Source organism: Amborella trichopoda, chromosome 4 (assembly GCF_054954075.1).
Source record: "Amborella trichopoda isolate Santa Cruz 75 chromosome 4, AtrichopodaSantaCruz75HAP2 v2.0, whole genome shotgun sequence".
Taxonomy (NCBI): Eukaryota; Viridiplantae; Streptophyta; class Magnoliopsida; order Amborellales; family Amborellaceae; genus Amborella; species Amborella trichopoda.
This window is the reverse complement of record NC_142339.1, coordinates 45415600-45432620: the sequence shown is the minus strand read 5'-3', so window position 1 is coordinate 45432620 and position 17021 is coordinate 45415600. Positions and strand designations below refer to the sequence as shown.

At 34.2% G+C, this 17021-nt stretch overlaps 1 protein-coding gene across 3 annotated transcripts; it reads right to left on the bottom strand.

Annotated features, from left to right (window-relative positions):
* Nucleotides 1-2024: 2024 nt before the first annotated feature.
* LOC110008400 (alpha carbonic anhydrase 7-like) lies at nt 2025-6963 on the bottom strand. Of its 3 annotated transcripts, none has more exons than XM_088863612.1 (7): nt 6634-6963; nt 6282-6469; nt 5475-5584; nt 4113-4212; nt 2585-2752; nt 2428-2481; nt 2025-2236 (listed from the first exon to the last, which is right to left on the bottom strand). In XM_088863612.1, the coding sequence occupies exons 1-7, from the start codon at nt 6725-6727 to the stop codon at nt 2159-2161; spliced, it is 792 nt and encodes a 263-aa protein (XP_088719738.1). In that variant the 5' UTR covers nt 6728-6963; the 3' UTR covers nt 2025-2158. The 3 variants fall into 3 exon arrangements, 2 of the variants coding, with proteins under 2 accessions (XP_088719738.1, XP_088719737.1); XM_088863611.1 differs by having other exon boundaries at nt 6282-6499; nt 6634-6962; XR_016053179.1 differs by lacking the exons at nt 2025-2236; nt 4113-4212 and having other exon boundaries at nt 6282-6499.
* Between the last annotated feature and the right edge of the window lie 10058 nt (nt 6964-17021).

Below are 17021 nucleotides of genomic sequence, written 5' to 3'. Positions count from 1 at the left end.
AAAAGCAAACGTTTATCGTACGAAAACCACGTCCGCTAAAGGACGCTGCCAGCTGCAAGCAGCAGGAGGCAAAAGCGGGGAAAGAAAAAAAGTAAAGGCAAAGCAAAAGTTAATTCAAAGCAAAATTTTTTGAAAACAGTGATGGTCCTTAAGGACCATCATATTTAAACAGAACATCACCTAATTAAAAGAATATTTTCTCCCTTTTTTTTTTGAAATTTTAGGATTGTTACAGGAACTCTCTCCATATAAAAAAATATGACAGCTTTAAAAAAGTAATAGTCGTGGGGGATTCGAACCCTAAAATACGTAAAGTTTTACAAATATGTTGTACAACCTAGTCGCCCCGAATTACTCCGCCGAGTCTCAAAACCGTGAGTGCAAATCTTCAAGAATGAGTCATAGACAGTGACACAAAAATTGTGCACTATTTTCTACTATTTTTATAAACGTTTAAAAATTCAAAATAAGAAATGGGTAGGTGGTTGTCAAAGTATCAACACATATCTATCTACATGCAATACCAACCAAAAAATATATTATCCCAATTTTTTTGGTTGGAATGGACGGCTTGGACTAAGAATCAAGGGATTGAACCAGTTCTGGGAAGGTCTTTTTCCAGCCCTAGTTTCCTCCCTAAAATCCCCCTTTCCCATATTTTTTTTTTTCTTTTTCTCTAAAGCTTATCTAAGAAATATTTCTTAGGTCCCCCCAAATCACCACCCCATATATCCTTATTTCAATTTTTATTTATTTTTATTTTTATGGATTATTGATTTTGACCAATTTGGACCGATCCATATTACCGATCTAACAATTTGACATGGATACGTCAGGTGAACAACCTGGCCCACTGATCCCGGTTTTGAAACACTAGCCCAATGTTTGGAAATGCATACTAGTTCTCGTATATTAAAAGGAAAAAGTTTATATAAGGTTGCAAATCCAGGTTTTGAAACATTGGCCCAATGTTTGGGAGATCAATTACCATTTGGTATTCATTTTTTCGAAATTACACATATCACCTCCTATTTTTTTTTTTCTAAGTTGCCCCTCTATCTGGTAATACAAACACCGGACATGGGACTATTTTTTCTGCGATTCCAAGTGCTCTTTATTGTTCGGTGTTTGAAATACCGGATAGCTAATGGTGTCTCCAAAACCCACGCCTAAGAAGTGAATAGTTATTTGTGTACTTCCTAGCTATTCATATGCGCCGTAGATCTTTTCCTCTTCTTCTTCTCTCCAACAGCACTGGTACTCCAATGTTTCCCTCTGGTTGTGCCCTAAGCTGGCAAATCCAACCAGAAGAAGAACAAGAGTTATGGTCTCTTACATTTTCCGGCGAGTTGGATTCTTTGATAACCAAGCTTGCAACCTCTTAATATCTTTGGCTCCTAGCTTTTCAAGTGAATAAATTTCGCAGACAGATGGATATTGAATGCGTTAGGGAATGCTATTGTCGAAGTGCATGTCCCGTGATGCACGAACAACATTTCCTTTTCATAGTGTGTACAAAAAAGACTCTCTTTCGCAATTGAGGCCTTGGACTAGGAATCTAGCTACTGAACTAGTTCCGGGAATGTCTTTGTCCAGCCTCAGTTTCCTCCCTAAAATCCCCCCTTCCCATATATATATATATACATATTTTTTTTTTTTTCTAAAGCTTATCTAATACTTTTTTGTCCCTCTAAATCACCACCACACAAATCTTTATTTCAATTTTTACTTATTTTTAGTTTCAAGGATTATTGATTTTGACCAATTTGAACAGATCCAAATGGCGGATCCAACAATTTGACATGGATACATCAGGTGAACAACCAAACCTACTGATCAAGGTTCTGAAACAGTGGCCCAATGTTTGGAAATGCGTACTAGTTCTCTTCTATTAAAAACCAAAGAATATGATAAGTTGTTTTTGCCAGAAGATCACGAATCTGACTAGGTTGCGACGAATCCTCACGCAACAAGGCGAATAATTAAACACCATGACTAGATCTATCGTTACAACAAATAGAGAATAATTGAAGGGCACCTCTTTATATTTGTATATAACTAAATTAGTAGTTAACATATAAATTACATGCCCCTAAAAGAACAAATATAAGGAATTCACCAATGTTGTTACATGTTGAAATACAAAATGGAGAACTGCTCAAAGACGCTTTGCGGTGTAGAGGTGAACACTTCGTTTATCAATGGGCTGTGTCGGCCTTGCGTTCGCCGCTGCTTTCTGTGATATTGAAAGGTTGTAAGTAATTGTAACTTCTTTGTATAAAAAATAAATGGTCACATTGTATGCAATTCCTTTGTTTAAGACGGATCACGTACAACTAGATATTAATACCAAAAATAATTGGTGCACTAAACTAAATAAATGATGCAGTAATATATATATTTTATCATGAAAGTTGAAAGGCTTACACTGTGAACTGCAGCCCTCAAGAGGATCAGCTGCTGTCTTGAAATCGTATTCACCTGAAGATTGAACAAAGGTAGGTGAAAAGAGTTAAATGGTGGTCGAAAAGAGTAGGTAGTAAAGCATGTTAAGGATGCAGATTTTGAGGGAGAAAGTTGCAACCTTCTTGACTACATTCCATGCAACGCCTTGTGTGCATGGTGGAGTGGTGAGAGAGCCCATATATCTGTAATACTTTCTACTACCCATCTTTATGTGCCTTGGATCCACCACGCCCATTTGTGCTTCAGCATCTTTAGAATCCGCAATTGATAATATATTACCCATGACCTAAAATGATAAAAAACCGGACTTTTTTATTTCTTCAATCGCAGACAAAATCGTCACGAATTTTTTTTGTAAAGCAATGGAGAGAGAGAGAGAAACGAAACGCTTGTCGACCAACGTCGAAAAAATTGGGAAGGAGAAAGCGACGATGCCATATTTGTTATCTAGACACAAACGCATGTGCCTATTTATTAGTTTGATATGAGTGTCAAAATCAGAAAAATATGATAGCTAGATACAAACACATGTGTCTATTTATAAGTTTGCTATGTGTCAAAATCCCAAAAAAAACATCTAGATATTGCACGTTTGTACAATATAAAAATATTTATATAGAGAGAAAGTATATAATGAGACCATTTACCTTTGGTACAAGGTAGTCACAAGTAATCTTGACCATTAGATGTGAAATTGCGTAGCTGCATTTATTTCATTGACCTGACACACCTAAGCAAAGATTTCACGTTGAATGTTGTAAATAATTGTGACGTCCTCGTATAAACGATAAATGGTCTCATTGTATACAATCCTTTACATATATGTGTACTAGTATATATACATATTTTAATATTTACTTGTAGAAGTTACATATATGTGTAAAATTTATGAGTTGTACAAGTTACATCCCAAAATTTAAGATCTAAAAAGTATCCCTAACATATATTTTACAAAAAATTAAGCAGACTCATGTTTGATTACATAACCGGGGCTCGGAACCCAGATATGGGCCAATCCAAGTAACTTGGAACCGGTTATGGTTAACCGGAAAAAACTGGGCAAAGTTAGGCCTGGCCAAAGATCATTAAAAAAGCGATTATATAAACGACTTTGGCACGATCGGACGAGAGAGACCATCATTCCCCTTAGATGGAGTTTAAAGAATATATTGAGCATAGCAGTGTTCGATTACAAGAACTGGGCTTTTAACTGGGATATGGGCTAGTCCGAATAACCAGGAATTGGTTCCATTTAACCCGAAAAGACGGGGTAAGTCTTGTCCTGACCAAATATTCTTATATATATATATATATATATATATATATATATATATATATATATATATATATATATATATATATATATATATATATATATATATATATATATATATATATATATATATATATATATATATATATATATATATATATATATATATATATATATATATGATGAATCTAAAAAACATAAAAATTATATTTGAAATAAACTTTAACGAAACACATCTAGACCGACCAAATGCCAGTTCAGAGCAACCCCGCCCGTTCCGGTTCAATCCGGCCGGTTTGTCAAACGCTGTAGCATTACTTTGGTGGGGAATCGAGAGAGAGAAAATGCCGTTAGAGAGAGAGAGCATGATTACCTCCTTAAGAAAGGAATCAGGTCTGCCAATTTTGTAGGCAATAACCACCGCTCTCTTCTCTTGTTTGCTTTCGTGAACCAAGTGCATCTCTAATGAGTATCTGAATCACACAAACCCGCATTATTTTTGGTCAATTTTGGTAAGTAAAGGTGATAGCAATACATTTATGAAATAAGTGCACGATGGGAGAAAAAGGTCATGGACTGAAATGACGGCAAGCAATTAATCGAAAGTATAAAAGGAGCATAGTAAGCAAGTCTCCAGTTAAAACAAAATTTTTTTTTAAAAAAATACTACTTTTTGATATCCGTTAAGAACTCTCAATTTTTAAAAAGATCTCCAAAATATCACGTTTTTTAATGGAACTGATATAAATCCGAATTTTATCCTTTTTCAAAAAGACTTTTAATAAAAACTTCTTCCTATAACTTTATCTCTTCATTAACTTAATATTAATGAATTTTAATTTATAGATAAGTACATTAACAGTGAGAAAACTTCACCAATGAGTTCCCTTAAAAAAGGTATAAGAAAAAATACAAGTAATATATTACTCCAAAAAAAAAAATCAAACAATCGTATATCTCAAAATAATAAGTAGAATTAAAAGAAGAATAATCCAATGAAAAATCTTTTATGTATTAATTTTTAGGCCCATTGCGTCCGTATAAAGAGCAAGAGTGAGATTCAATGATATTAAAGATTTAGATAGCTAAGAATTCAGTGCGAGATTCGAATTTGCATAAATATTTTTGTTTTTTTATGTATAAAAAAGTATGATTAATTTCATAGTTTTTTTAATTTATTTCATTGGTGTGTACAACATAGAAATTTGGATGGATCACTATTTTATATATTTGGGTCTTTGTGTTTTCTTTTAAATAACTGCATTCTTATTTTGGGAGCTTTTTTTTTTTTTTTTTAATAATCCTATACCCTGGTTCACAATTCTTGTTATTTGCTAATTAGTTCTTATGTTCAATATTGTTGTTGTTGTTTCATTTTATGCTCCCAATAAATCTATGATATATTTGTACTATGACAATAGTGTAAGCATTGTTGCTAGATTTAAAAATTTCAACAAAAAATTGTCAAGCATTACTAAAATTATTGTTTAATGGCTTAATATATCCATACAATAGCTGCAAATCATAATTCTATATTGTAATCCTCTTTAGATATTCGATTTTTTAACTATGTTTTTTTTTAACCAAATCCAAAATATTCACGATTCTATAACTTTGAAAATAAAAATGATTTATTACCGATGTTTTGATTGGTCGATATTTTATTATTCCTTGACTTGCTAACTATCAAAAAGGAGAGAGACCCACACACGGCATAATTAATTAATTAATTTACCTTCTACCTTTGAAAGTGTGCTCGGAGGGTGAATGCCAATGACATTGCTTGAGAACATACTCCGTATGGTTTATTTCAAGTGTTCCAGCTCCACTTTCCCCCCAATTAAGCTGCCACATCAATTTACATTTACACACACGAACAAGTAGAGAGAGAACAATCTTCAATTACAATTATAGATGAATGGCCCAAAAAACAATTGCACACTTAATAAAGGAAAGAGCGCGTTATACTCTGCTACTGCAGGAGCATACTGTGATTCTCCTCCATCACTTAAATATCTATTTAGGAGAAATTTTTTAGCCTAAAATCTTGAAAAACATATAATAATTACTAGCTGATAATTTTTTTAAGAAAAATTTTGAATTTTAAGTTTTGTAACATTTGGATCTAGCCATACAAAAAATTAGAGGGTTTCAATATTGAGGCATAAGTTTTTTCTAATAAATTGAGAGTTTATTTTTTAAATTGCTTTTTTTTACCAAAGCTGGTGTCTGGGTTGTAAAAATTACTTCCCAAAATTTGAGATCCAAAATGTTTGCTCGAGGGAGGAAAGGATAGTATCCTTCTAAGGGAGATGGAAATCTTTTGGCTAAAGGAAAAAGGCTGTGTTCAAATAAAACATAAGAGGGGGGATGATCGTTCACTTGTGTGTATATAAGACACACTAATTAAAAGGGAGTCATAAAAAAAAGAAAAAATGAAAAAGGAAGTATTAATTTCATTTGTGTGCATGAAGCATACCCACTGAGAGAATGAGCCAGATGAAAATTAGATTTTATTCAACTGACTCAGAGAGAGAGATACCATTATATCATGGCCTCTGTTCTTGAGGATTGCTTTGGCGGGCTTATATTCTCTCTTTAAGCACCCCAGATTTGGCAGAACCTCCACCGTTTTTTGATGCAGGTCAATTGGAGACTGCATATCCCCATTGCTGCAAGCCGCCCATTCAGGATGGAGCTCGCCCCAGTGCTTCGGCCCCTTCTCACTACCTTCCAAATAATCAAACTCTTTCTCATCCTCTACCACCCATTAAACAAAAACATCATATGAGAGAGAAAAACATTGACACATAAATCATAGGAAGACCAGAAAAGAAAGGAAATCAGAAAATGCAGTATACAAAGAGAGAACGGAAATGGGTAGCGGAGATTACCAACTTTCTGAGAAGCCGAAGGAACGGATTGTGTTATAATAAGAAAAAGAATGAAAGAGGACGTGAAGCAAAGGCTAGGCCTACATAGATCCATGTTGATCCTCTCTCTACAAAATGTGTTTCTGATTCTTAATTCTCTCTAGCTCTAACTCAAACGAATGGTGTATATTTAGTGTCGCCTTGCCCTTGGGCTTCTAATATATAGAGGCTGGGTTTCTTCTTTCCGGGAAGATGAATTGATACAGATATAGTAATAAAAAGCTATGAAAGGATTGTCAAAGTTCGTACCAGCTGTGACGAACTACGATGAATTGTGATCTATTATTGTTCATAATTAGTTGTAATTTGGTCTACTAGTTCTTTTTCTTTTTTTTTTTTTTTGCTGTTTTTTCTTTTGGGAGGGCTATAATTTGTGGTAAGAAGGTACCACTTCCTAAGTTGACATTTGGTTACTGTTCAACTATGCCACCGAAATAACCCGAATTTATTGGACAGCCTCTGAATCTGTAAATATAACAGGAAAAGTAGTGCGTGTGTCAACGGACACACTTCTACAATAGCGTCCCCCTAAGCCTTTAACATCCATCTTCGTGATGGGTGTTTGAAAATGGTGGCTCCAAAAGTTCCAGTGGACTATGCACAAAGTATGTCAAAAAAAAAAATTGTCTTTAAAAATAAAAATTTATTTTCTTTCAAGATTCTTATCATGGTTGAGATTTTCATTCCTTAAAAGTTTAAAACCACAATTAATCTCTAAAAGAGATTTAAGAGGAAAGACTCATTTACATAGAAACATTTTCCAAAATAACAACTTGTGTAATCAAGTCCGCCAACTAAAAAACTTAATGGTTTGGATTTCAAGTCATCTAACAATAAGTAGCTTGTGTGGCAGGTAACGGGGAATTGGTTGGGACATGGTTTCTAGGAGTCCATATAGAAATAAGTCCACTCTTAAAAAATTATTTTAAATATATAATCTTTAACTTGGAGATCATAAATATATATATATATATATATATATACCAATAAAGAAAGCTTATGGAACATTAGTTTCATTTTTTTTTAGATCAGGAAAATTGTTTCATGCTGGCTGGACCGCATTTTTACATATGTGGGAAAGTGTAACCCCCTTAAAGTTGGATGCAAGTCGGTGTTCCATCTAAAAACAATGGAAACTAACATTCCAAATATTTTCTTATTAGAATTATTTTTTTTAATTTTTAAAATTTATTTATTTATTCATATTCATGATCTCCATATTAAAGATTATATGTGCTTAAAAATTAAGTCTTAAAATCATTCTCAAAAAATATATTTATTAAGAGGCTGCATTTCTACATATGCAGGCTGGGCAGCATAGAAAACAGGTCCTTTAGATGAACCACCCATTTGCATCCATCTTAAAGATGTCGAAATGCGGGAGTCGACACATGAAACAATTATCCGTTGGTTTTACACATAGTTAGCAAGCCGGGGAATATCAATATATCGATTCACCAGAAAATAAAAAATAATTCATTCTATTTTAAAAAGTTGGATGAAAAAATCAGGTAAAAAATACAGATCGGAAAAAAAACTTTGTAAAAATGTCCCGAATATATTGGCTTAGGCTCAAAATCTCAAAGTAAAAAAAAAATGTGATAAGTTTAAAATTTTTGAAATTTTTAAATTCTACAAAGTAAAAATTTTGCAAAGGCCAAAGGCCATCAATAAATAATCTATCCATAAAAGTTTTACTAAACTAATACAATTAATTAAATTAATTTAGATATCTCAAGACTCTCATCCCATCATTCAAAATTAAATACAAAAGTTATTAGAATGATTCAAAACTAAACGTAAAGCATGGTAGAGTCAATAGAATTAATAGAAAACCTAGGAGTTTAGGAAGGTGTACGCCCGAAGTCATGTAGCTATGCATCATCATCATCATCACAATGATCATCATCATTTGTGGATGTGTCATCATTTCTCATCTCATTAAAACCTCTACTTGCAATGAACCCAGCTCTTCTAGATTAATTGTATTACAATCATGCTTTTACTTTCATGAGATGCAATCATTATCTTCGAGTTCACCTTTACGTAAACTAAGTTGATTGACATAATTGGTTTCAATTTATTCATTTTTTTGGTTTGTGTTGCCTCAAAAGCACTCCAATGTTCTTCGTATGTTGATGAGCTTCATGGTTGGTTCAAAATCCAAATAGCAACCATTTGACGAGTGGAATGATGTCTTCACAAACTTCCCACCAAACTCCAATATAGTGAGAATTTTTTTAGCCACACAATTAATATACTATTAAAATTCAAATAAAATTTATTTCCTTCAAATAGTGAAAAACTAATAATACAAAAAATACAAAAAACTAATAATAAAATAAGATACTTACGAAGATTTATTATTGACAATAATCTTATGGTCAATGGCCTTTATGAGTATATCCGCAATATTCTAACTAGTATGCTCAATTTCGGAGCAATCATAGTCATTCACAAACATAGCCTTACCCTCTGATACAACCATTATGTTTATCAAGGATTGATTCTTCACATTACTCCACCCATCAGAAATAAAAGAAACCCCATAAGTTGGCCATTCATTTCTCGAAGCACCTAGCTGACTGTCAATCCGGCTCCTCTCTTTATCTAGCAAACTTGTCCTCAATCTCATAAATTTAGGGGGCACATACCCTTGGGAGCATCGTTTATTGCATATAGCATTTCTTGAAACCGAGGACCCTTTACCACATTAAAAGGGATCCCATGAGCATAAAAACATCAAGCGATTGCAGCATCAACATCCTCCCTCGCATGAGCATCAAACTTATGGGCTAAACTACCCCTAGCCCTTTTATTTGAACTTGATGAATTTTGTGTCAACCCTAATCACTCCCCCCCGCACACCATTCCACTCTTTTTATATGCCTTTCCTTCTCTCCCTAAACTTAGTAGAAGATAGACTTGCATAAAAAAGTCAAGAACGTTCATAATTGCTTGCGCGCAACAAACCGTTAATAATTTTTTGTGCACAAAGTAAATGCTATAAGTGAATAAAAGTGACTATAATAAATTTAATGTCAATGTGGCAGCCAAACTAAAGAAACCCACATATAAAAGAGACAAGATAAGGAGAGATATATAATGTACAATCAATAACAAAGTAAAAGATATACAAAAAGACATATATATATATATATATATATATATATATATCGAGAGAGAGAGCGAGAGGATGTACATGTGCATTAAACCCTAGAGATTATCGACGCAAAAAATAGAGGAGAGAGATGATAAATTAAATGCACAACAATGTGCAAATAATTAAAGTCAGAGGAATATAAAAGATAAGAGTAGAAGTGTTCGCCCCATGGGCCCATAAAAAACAAGTATGACGACAACACCCTCCACCAATGACCACGATCATGAAAGCTCCAAGCGCCTCGATCCACGGCTGCACACACTGGCTAACCCCTCCCCGCATGCCACCCTCCACCAAGGATCTCAAAAAAATAGATGAGCGCCACCACGATACCTAACAATACCGATTATGGTAGACCCTAAGGCCACCATATGCCACTCAACAAAGAAAGAGGCATAAAAAAGAAATAGGGACGAGGCTGCCAACATCTAAAAGGGCTCGAGATCTTCCAAATTGAATTAAGAGGTGGAAGAGGTTCATTTCGGTATGCTGCGAGCTGGGCGCATATTTGGATGTTTGCATCCACTACCAGTTCATACTCTCGTGAAAGAGCTTGCATGGCATTCTGAATGTCTAATAGCTCTCTCTTAGCTCTCTCAGAAACTGAACGTAAGGTATCTAGGGTGGCTATCAATTTTTCCTGACGCTGTCCAAGGTCGTCATTCTCTCTAAGGGTCGCAGATAATCTATCAGCCAAATTAGGGAGGAGGTTAATAAAAACAAGGGCCTCACAGGCTGCAGATTTCTTTGCATCTTTTTTCGTACGTGAGGCCTCACTCTGGAATGTGCGTCACGTACAGTTGTCGTCGCCTGGAATATCGTATGACAGGGAGGCCCGTAACTACGAACTGTTCCTTGGGGGAGGGGTTCACCACCTCGCTTCAAAATCTCCTGGAGCCTATTTTTAGAAGATATCGGTGGGAAGTCTAAATTAAATACGTTGTAAAATATTTCCGATTCAAGGGGGGATGCCATGATGTTCAGGAGTTGGAGGTGGAGGGAGGGGTGCCATAGATTGTGGCATATCGGGGTCATAACCTTCAAGACCATGGAGCGGTGTATTGGAAACTTGAGAAGAAGCATCACTCCGTTCTCCATCCATTTCTTACCTACAAAATAACTAATTGTAATGATGGGGAGCTTCTAATGTATTGCATAAATATAGAAAAGAAGCACCATGATTCATTTACCAATTATAAAAAATAGAATGATGTAGCAATTAATTATTGATATTAAAGAAAGATACAACACGATTAATACGTAAAGAAAATATAAAACACTGGCAATTATAGCATCATGAATAATTTTGGAAACATACAACAGAGTTACCTACTGCAAAACGCTAATAATGGAGTTTCTAATACATAGAAAAAATATAAAAAAGAAGCACCATGTTCCAATTTTCCTGTTTTCGAAATACCAAGATATAAGTGGAATCAGCAAATAAATTATAAAAATTGTAATGAAACAGACGACCTTTGCAATTAAATATACAACAATTCCAATGAAAAGTGTTACATTTACGCAAAAAAACCATAGGTCTAAGGAAAGGAAATAAGAACAATAATAGAACTTAACACCAAAGGTAGCAAAGAGAAGAAGCGAGAGGATAGTGTACAGTATGGGCCTCAAATTGCATAGAGTATGAGATGGAGGTTTGCACCCGTTTATTGTCTCACGTAAATCCGGGCTGACAATTACATGTTTGTAAACTGAAGAGCTCATCATAAAACAAACACTAAACAAATAACCCAAACACAATAACCAGTGCAGGACTACGACCAATGACCATAGACCTAGCTAGTACCTGTATTCCGAGGAACAAAGCTCCTCAAGGCCATCTTCAACCACTTCAAATACACGAGCAATACGCTGGCTTGTATCTTCAAGTTTCTTAAGCCTGGCATTTACAACTTCAAGAGTGGAGCAAACTAGGTCAAGACAAACCTTAAGGCGCTCATAATCAGACCAAACCCGCAATATATGTTTCATAAGACGATCAAACCTTAGATAGAAGACCGCCGTCTTCGACAAAACTTCCTCAGCTTTGGAAATGAAGAACATTTCCACTTAGGGAGGTTGGACGAAGATAATAGGGATTGAGGTTTAGCTGTTAGAGTTTGAAGCCATATTCTATGTCATATGAGACAAGCGTTAAAAGTAAAGCCATATGTCAAAACTTGGAATATACATGGTACTCTTCAATTTTTTTTTTTAACCCGACACTTTAATTAATGAATTTGTGAGTGATGTAAAAAATTCATACAAAGTTCCAATGAAACAATTCCTAGATTGGGAGGGAGGAGTCCAAATCCAAAGATTCCAAACTCCAAAGGATGCAATCCATGCAATTTTGAATTGGAAATGAGTGAAGTCTAGAATTATATGTAATAATCTTATAATCTCCTCCAAGCATAAAAGTGAATAATAGTCTATTTTCGTCCAAACATATAGGTCGTATGTTATGAGAGGGAAAACCTCAGAGAGAGTCTAGATTCTAGAAAGCTCCCAAGTAGTTTCTAACTTTATATAGACATGCAATATGTTTTAGTAGAACTGTAAGTAGAGTAACGAAATTAAGTTCATATGGTTTTTCTGTGCAAATAGTACAAATTCTATAAGTAAGCTTTCTTCATCCTTATTATCTAACAGCTTGAGCTTCTTTGGGTTTATTAGAGAGAGAAAATGAAAACACCCTATTTTTTCAAATAGAGAGAGAGAGCACATATGGAGTTTCTAAGCTTTGGGTTTTTTAATGAAAATGGATGGGGTTGGAGCTACTTTGGTAGTCCAACTCCAACTGTACAAATATGTTATAGTTACACAAGAAATATGGATTGTAGTACAAAAAAATTACGGAATTTGGGCACATCCATACTGGCACTAAGGGATAAAAAAACCTCATACGCAATAAACATTGAAAAAAATCGTAGAATCATATATCATTTTCTACCTAGAATAAAAAAATTACTAAGATTGCCCCAATCACAATGCCATGTCACCACACTGTTTTATTTTTAAATTTTGTTTTATAAACTATTTTGAGGGCTATTGAATAATTGGTTTTAATAAGATCGAAGAATAATGTATTGTAAACTTCTGAGTTTACAACGTTACAATACAAAAAGGAATTTAGAAAACATATATGCAAAGAAACAGATTGAGCAACAGGAAATAGGAATAGGGCTTGTTTTGAGATCACGAGAACAAGATCGTGGAATAACGTCTACGGACTCTATTCCAGCAATAAATTCCATAAAGTTTATAAAACCTTGTTTCACAAAAGATTAAGCAATTGTTTGAGGCATTGAGCTCACAAATAAAGAAACACTATGAAGTACAACTATAGAGTACAAGGTATAAACTCTGAAGCTTAGGGCTTATACTCCACAGATGAAAATCGAAAGCTTAAGTCGCCATTAGAGGAGAGGAAAAAGAAGAAGTGACTGTGAACTGTAGCAGTAATACCGTATAGAAAAACCAAAAAAAAAAACCCATAGAAAATACCTTGTGGCTCTCGTGGTGAATGAGGGCGTGAGGGTGGTCCTTGACCTAGACTTCTGGACTCATGGTTCGATGAGTAAGAGAGATGTAGTGGTGTGTATGGGAACAGTGTATTCTGTAGCATGTTGTCTCTATCAGTTCGGTTCACTCTTGAGAGAGAGAGAGGCGAAATGAGTTTATGAGAGAGAGGTGAAATGAGAATATGAGAGAGAGATGTCAGGGAATGATAATACTGGAAAAATGAATATTCAGATGGGGTGGAGTTGTCCTTGTGTAAACGGTTTGAGTGATGAGGTGTTAAAGATTTCGAAATGGAGGGTGTGAGAGATGAGATTAAATAAATTTTTGGGGCAATCTTAGCCCTTCATTCATATTGGACGTTTGGATAAGTTAAAGTATATTTGTTGCATGCGATAAGAAAATCTATACTCCCATTGCAAAACTACACGCCACCTTTAAATGCATATGAGGATAATGAAAATAGTAGAATTGCACGACTATATTAGATAAAAGTGTCTTCAATCTCACACTTATTATTAATTTCTTTTTTCTTAGTTAAAGAAAAACTTATTTTTATATTTTACCATATAAAAAAAATATGTAGGCTTTCCATTGTACATGCTAAAGAGCAATGTACTCCTTCGGGATCGCTAAAATATTTTGTTTCTTACCACTATACAAATATATGAATATAATATTTTAATAATAGAGGTGCATTAATATGCATGAAATACTCATGAGTGGAAAATCTATTTGGTACTCCCCTTCCAAAACTACACGCTACCTTTTAAAAAAAATCGTGGAACTGCACGACTATATTGTTTAACAGTGTCTTCAATCTAACACTTATTATTACTATCTTTTTCACTTCATATCTAGTTAAATAAATACTTATTTTTATATTTTACAATGTAAAAATGATATATCAATTTCCCTTGTATATGCGAAAGAGCATTGAACTCCTTTGGGATCACAAAATTGTTTCGTTTCTTACCACTTTGCAAGATATGAATATAATATTTTAATATTAGAGGTGCATTAATATGCATGAAATAATCTTGAGTAAAATGTATTCCACGTGGCTCTTACAGGATGTAAGTACATATGTAATGTGATGTTTGGTACTAAAAAAACCGACACTTTCCATATGAAAAAGTTTGGGGATTAAATGCAAGGTATTCTGACTGGACAATGCTACTAGGTATTTCATGAAACGGTTGCCTTAAAACAAGATATGGCCTGAAACAAGATACTCCCTACGAAGTATTGTTTTTAGCCCAATTAACCTAGGCCATCCATTTTGATATTAATCTCAATAGAGCAGTGATTTCATGCAACGGTTGTACTATAGTATAATGCAACAATACTTCTAGAAAATCATGTTTGTGGTATTTGAATGACCCAAAATTTGGCACACACACTCTCTTCATCTCAATAATCAATCCAAAAAAATAAGAAAACAATCTGAACCCTATATATGGTCAAAATGTGTCTCCTCTAAAAACAAATCTAGACCATTCATTTGGTAAATTTTAAGATATTAGTCTTTATATACTCAAAAACCTCTATTTATTTTTTATTATTGTTCATCTAATGATAATAAAGCCGTCCAAAACAATTGAAAATGAAAAATATCCTTCTAAGGCCTATATCTAAGCATCTCACCAAAATGAAAGGCCTATGTTAATTGAGCTAGAAAAATATTTCTATGTTGTGTTTTCAAATGTTTATTTTTTATTATCGTTCATTAGAATAAAAATAGTGTATAACTCTGTCAAAAGGGAAATGACCTTGTGAGACCCTCTCATACCCATGTTTGTGGGACCCAAAGGATCACTACTAAATTTGACACAGATCTCTAGAAAAGTAAAATCCCACGCCCATGTGATTACGTTTCTGGAGATCTGTGTCAAATTTAATGGTGATCTTTTGCGGTGCTACACACATGGGAGGGGGAGGGTCTCAAAGGATCATTACTCTTTTCAAAAGATTTATTTTTTGAGCGATGTTATGGCCATTTGTCTGATCCAAATTTTGAAATGAGTAATCAAAATGATAAATGATTACTCATTTCAAAATTTGGATCAAACAAATGGCCATAACATGGGTTTTTAAGGTTGTTGCATCATATTACTATACAACCGTTGCATGAAATCATTACCCATCAATATTCAATCCCAAAGGAAAAATATTTCAATTGGAACCCTAGATATGATCGAAAATTATTGAGATGAAGATTGTGTGTAACCAAACTTTTGGGTCTCTTAAGTACAACAAACATGGTTTTTCAGAAGTATGGTTGCATTATACTATGATACAACCGCTGCATTACAACAATGTCCATGTTTAATTATCACAACAACGATTAACTGGAAAACTTAAACACATGTGGTCACCACTTGTGCTAACCATAACTTGATACCCTAAAACAAGATAGGCCCTAAAGACCATATATTCTCAGGGCAATGATTTCATGCAACGGTTGCCCTAAAGCAAGATATTCCTTAAAACAAGATATGCTCTAGAAAGTATGGTTTTTAGCCCAATTAACATAGGCTGTCCATTTAGACATTAATCTCAATAATCAATCCCAAAAGAAAAAGTTTTCAATTGGAACCCTAGATATGGTCACAAATTATTGAGATGAAGAGTGCGTGTATGCAAAATTTTGGATCTCTAAAAAACAACAAACATGGTTTTTGAGAACTGTGGCTGCATTATACTATGATACAACCATTGCATTAGATCAATGCCCGTGCCTAATTATCACGATTATGATTAACTGGGAAAATTAAACACATGTGCTGACCATAACTTGAAACCCTAAAACAAGATATGCCCTAAAGACGATACATTCTCAGGGTAATGATTTCTTGCAACGGTTGCCCAAATATAAGAAATTCTCTAAAACAAGATATGCCCTAAAAAGTATTGTTTTTAGCCCAATTAACAGAGGCCGTCCATTTTAATAATATGCTTAAATCCAAGCCTTAGGATTAATTTTTCTAGGGTTCCAATTTAAATCTTTTTCTAGGATTCTAAACGAATGATTTGGAGGAGACCATATCTAGGGTTCCAATTGAAATCTTTTATTTTGGGATTGATTATTGAGATAAAGAACGTTCCAATTGAAATCTTTTTATTTGGGGATTGATTATTGAGACTAAGATCAAAATGGATGGCCTATGTTAATTGGGCTAAAAAAAATCATTTTTTATTTTTTTAACATTGTTCATTTAATGATTATAAAGCATCCAAAGATATTGGAAATGAATTATTCCTTCTAAAGCCTAGAGCTAAGCATCTCACCAAAATGAATGGCCTATGTTAATTGGGCTAAAAATATACATTTTCAGTTGTGTTTTAGATTTGACCTTTTTTGTGATTGGTCGTTAACCCTAACATGGTTTTTGAAGGTTGTTGCAGCATATCAACATACAACCATTGCATTAAATCATTGCCCGAACTTGAAATCTAGATTCAAGCTGGTTAGGCTCAAGATGAAAGTAGACTGGCCACATACATTTTCAAAGAGTAATAATCCTATGAGACCCTCCCACACCCATGTGTGTAGGAACCCAAAGGATCACCATTAAATTTGGCGTGGATCTCTAAAGCATTTAAGTCCCACACCCATGTGATAACTTTGGGGTCCTACACATATGGGTGTGGGAGGGTCCCA

Coding starts and splice junctions, on each gene's coding strand:
- LOC110008400 (XM_088863611.1), bottom strand. CDS start 6,727: ATGGATCTATGTAGGCCTAGCCTTTGCTTCACGTCCTCTTTCATTCTT. Junction 2,482..2,584: donor CATGGAATGTAGTCAAGAAG/GTTGCAACTTTC, acceptor TTCAATCTTCAG/GTGAATACGATTTCAAGACA. Junction 2,237..2,427: donor TGAGGGCTGCAGTTCACAGT/GTAAGCCTTTCA, acceptor TCAATATCACAG/AAAGCAGCGGCGAACGCAAG.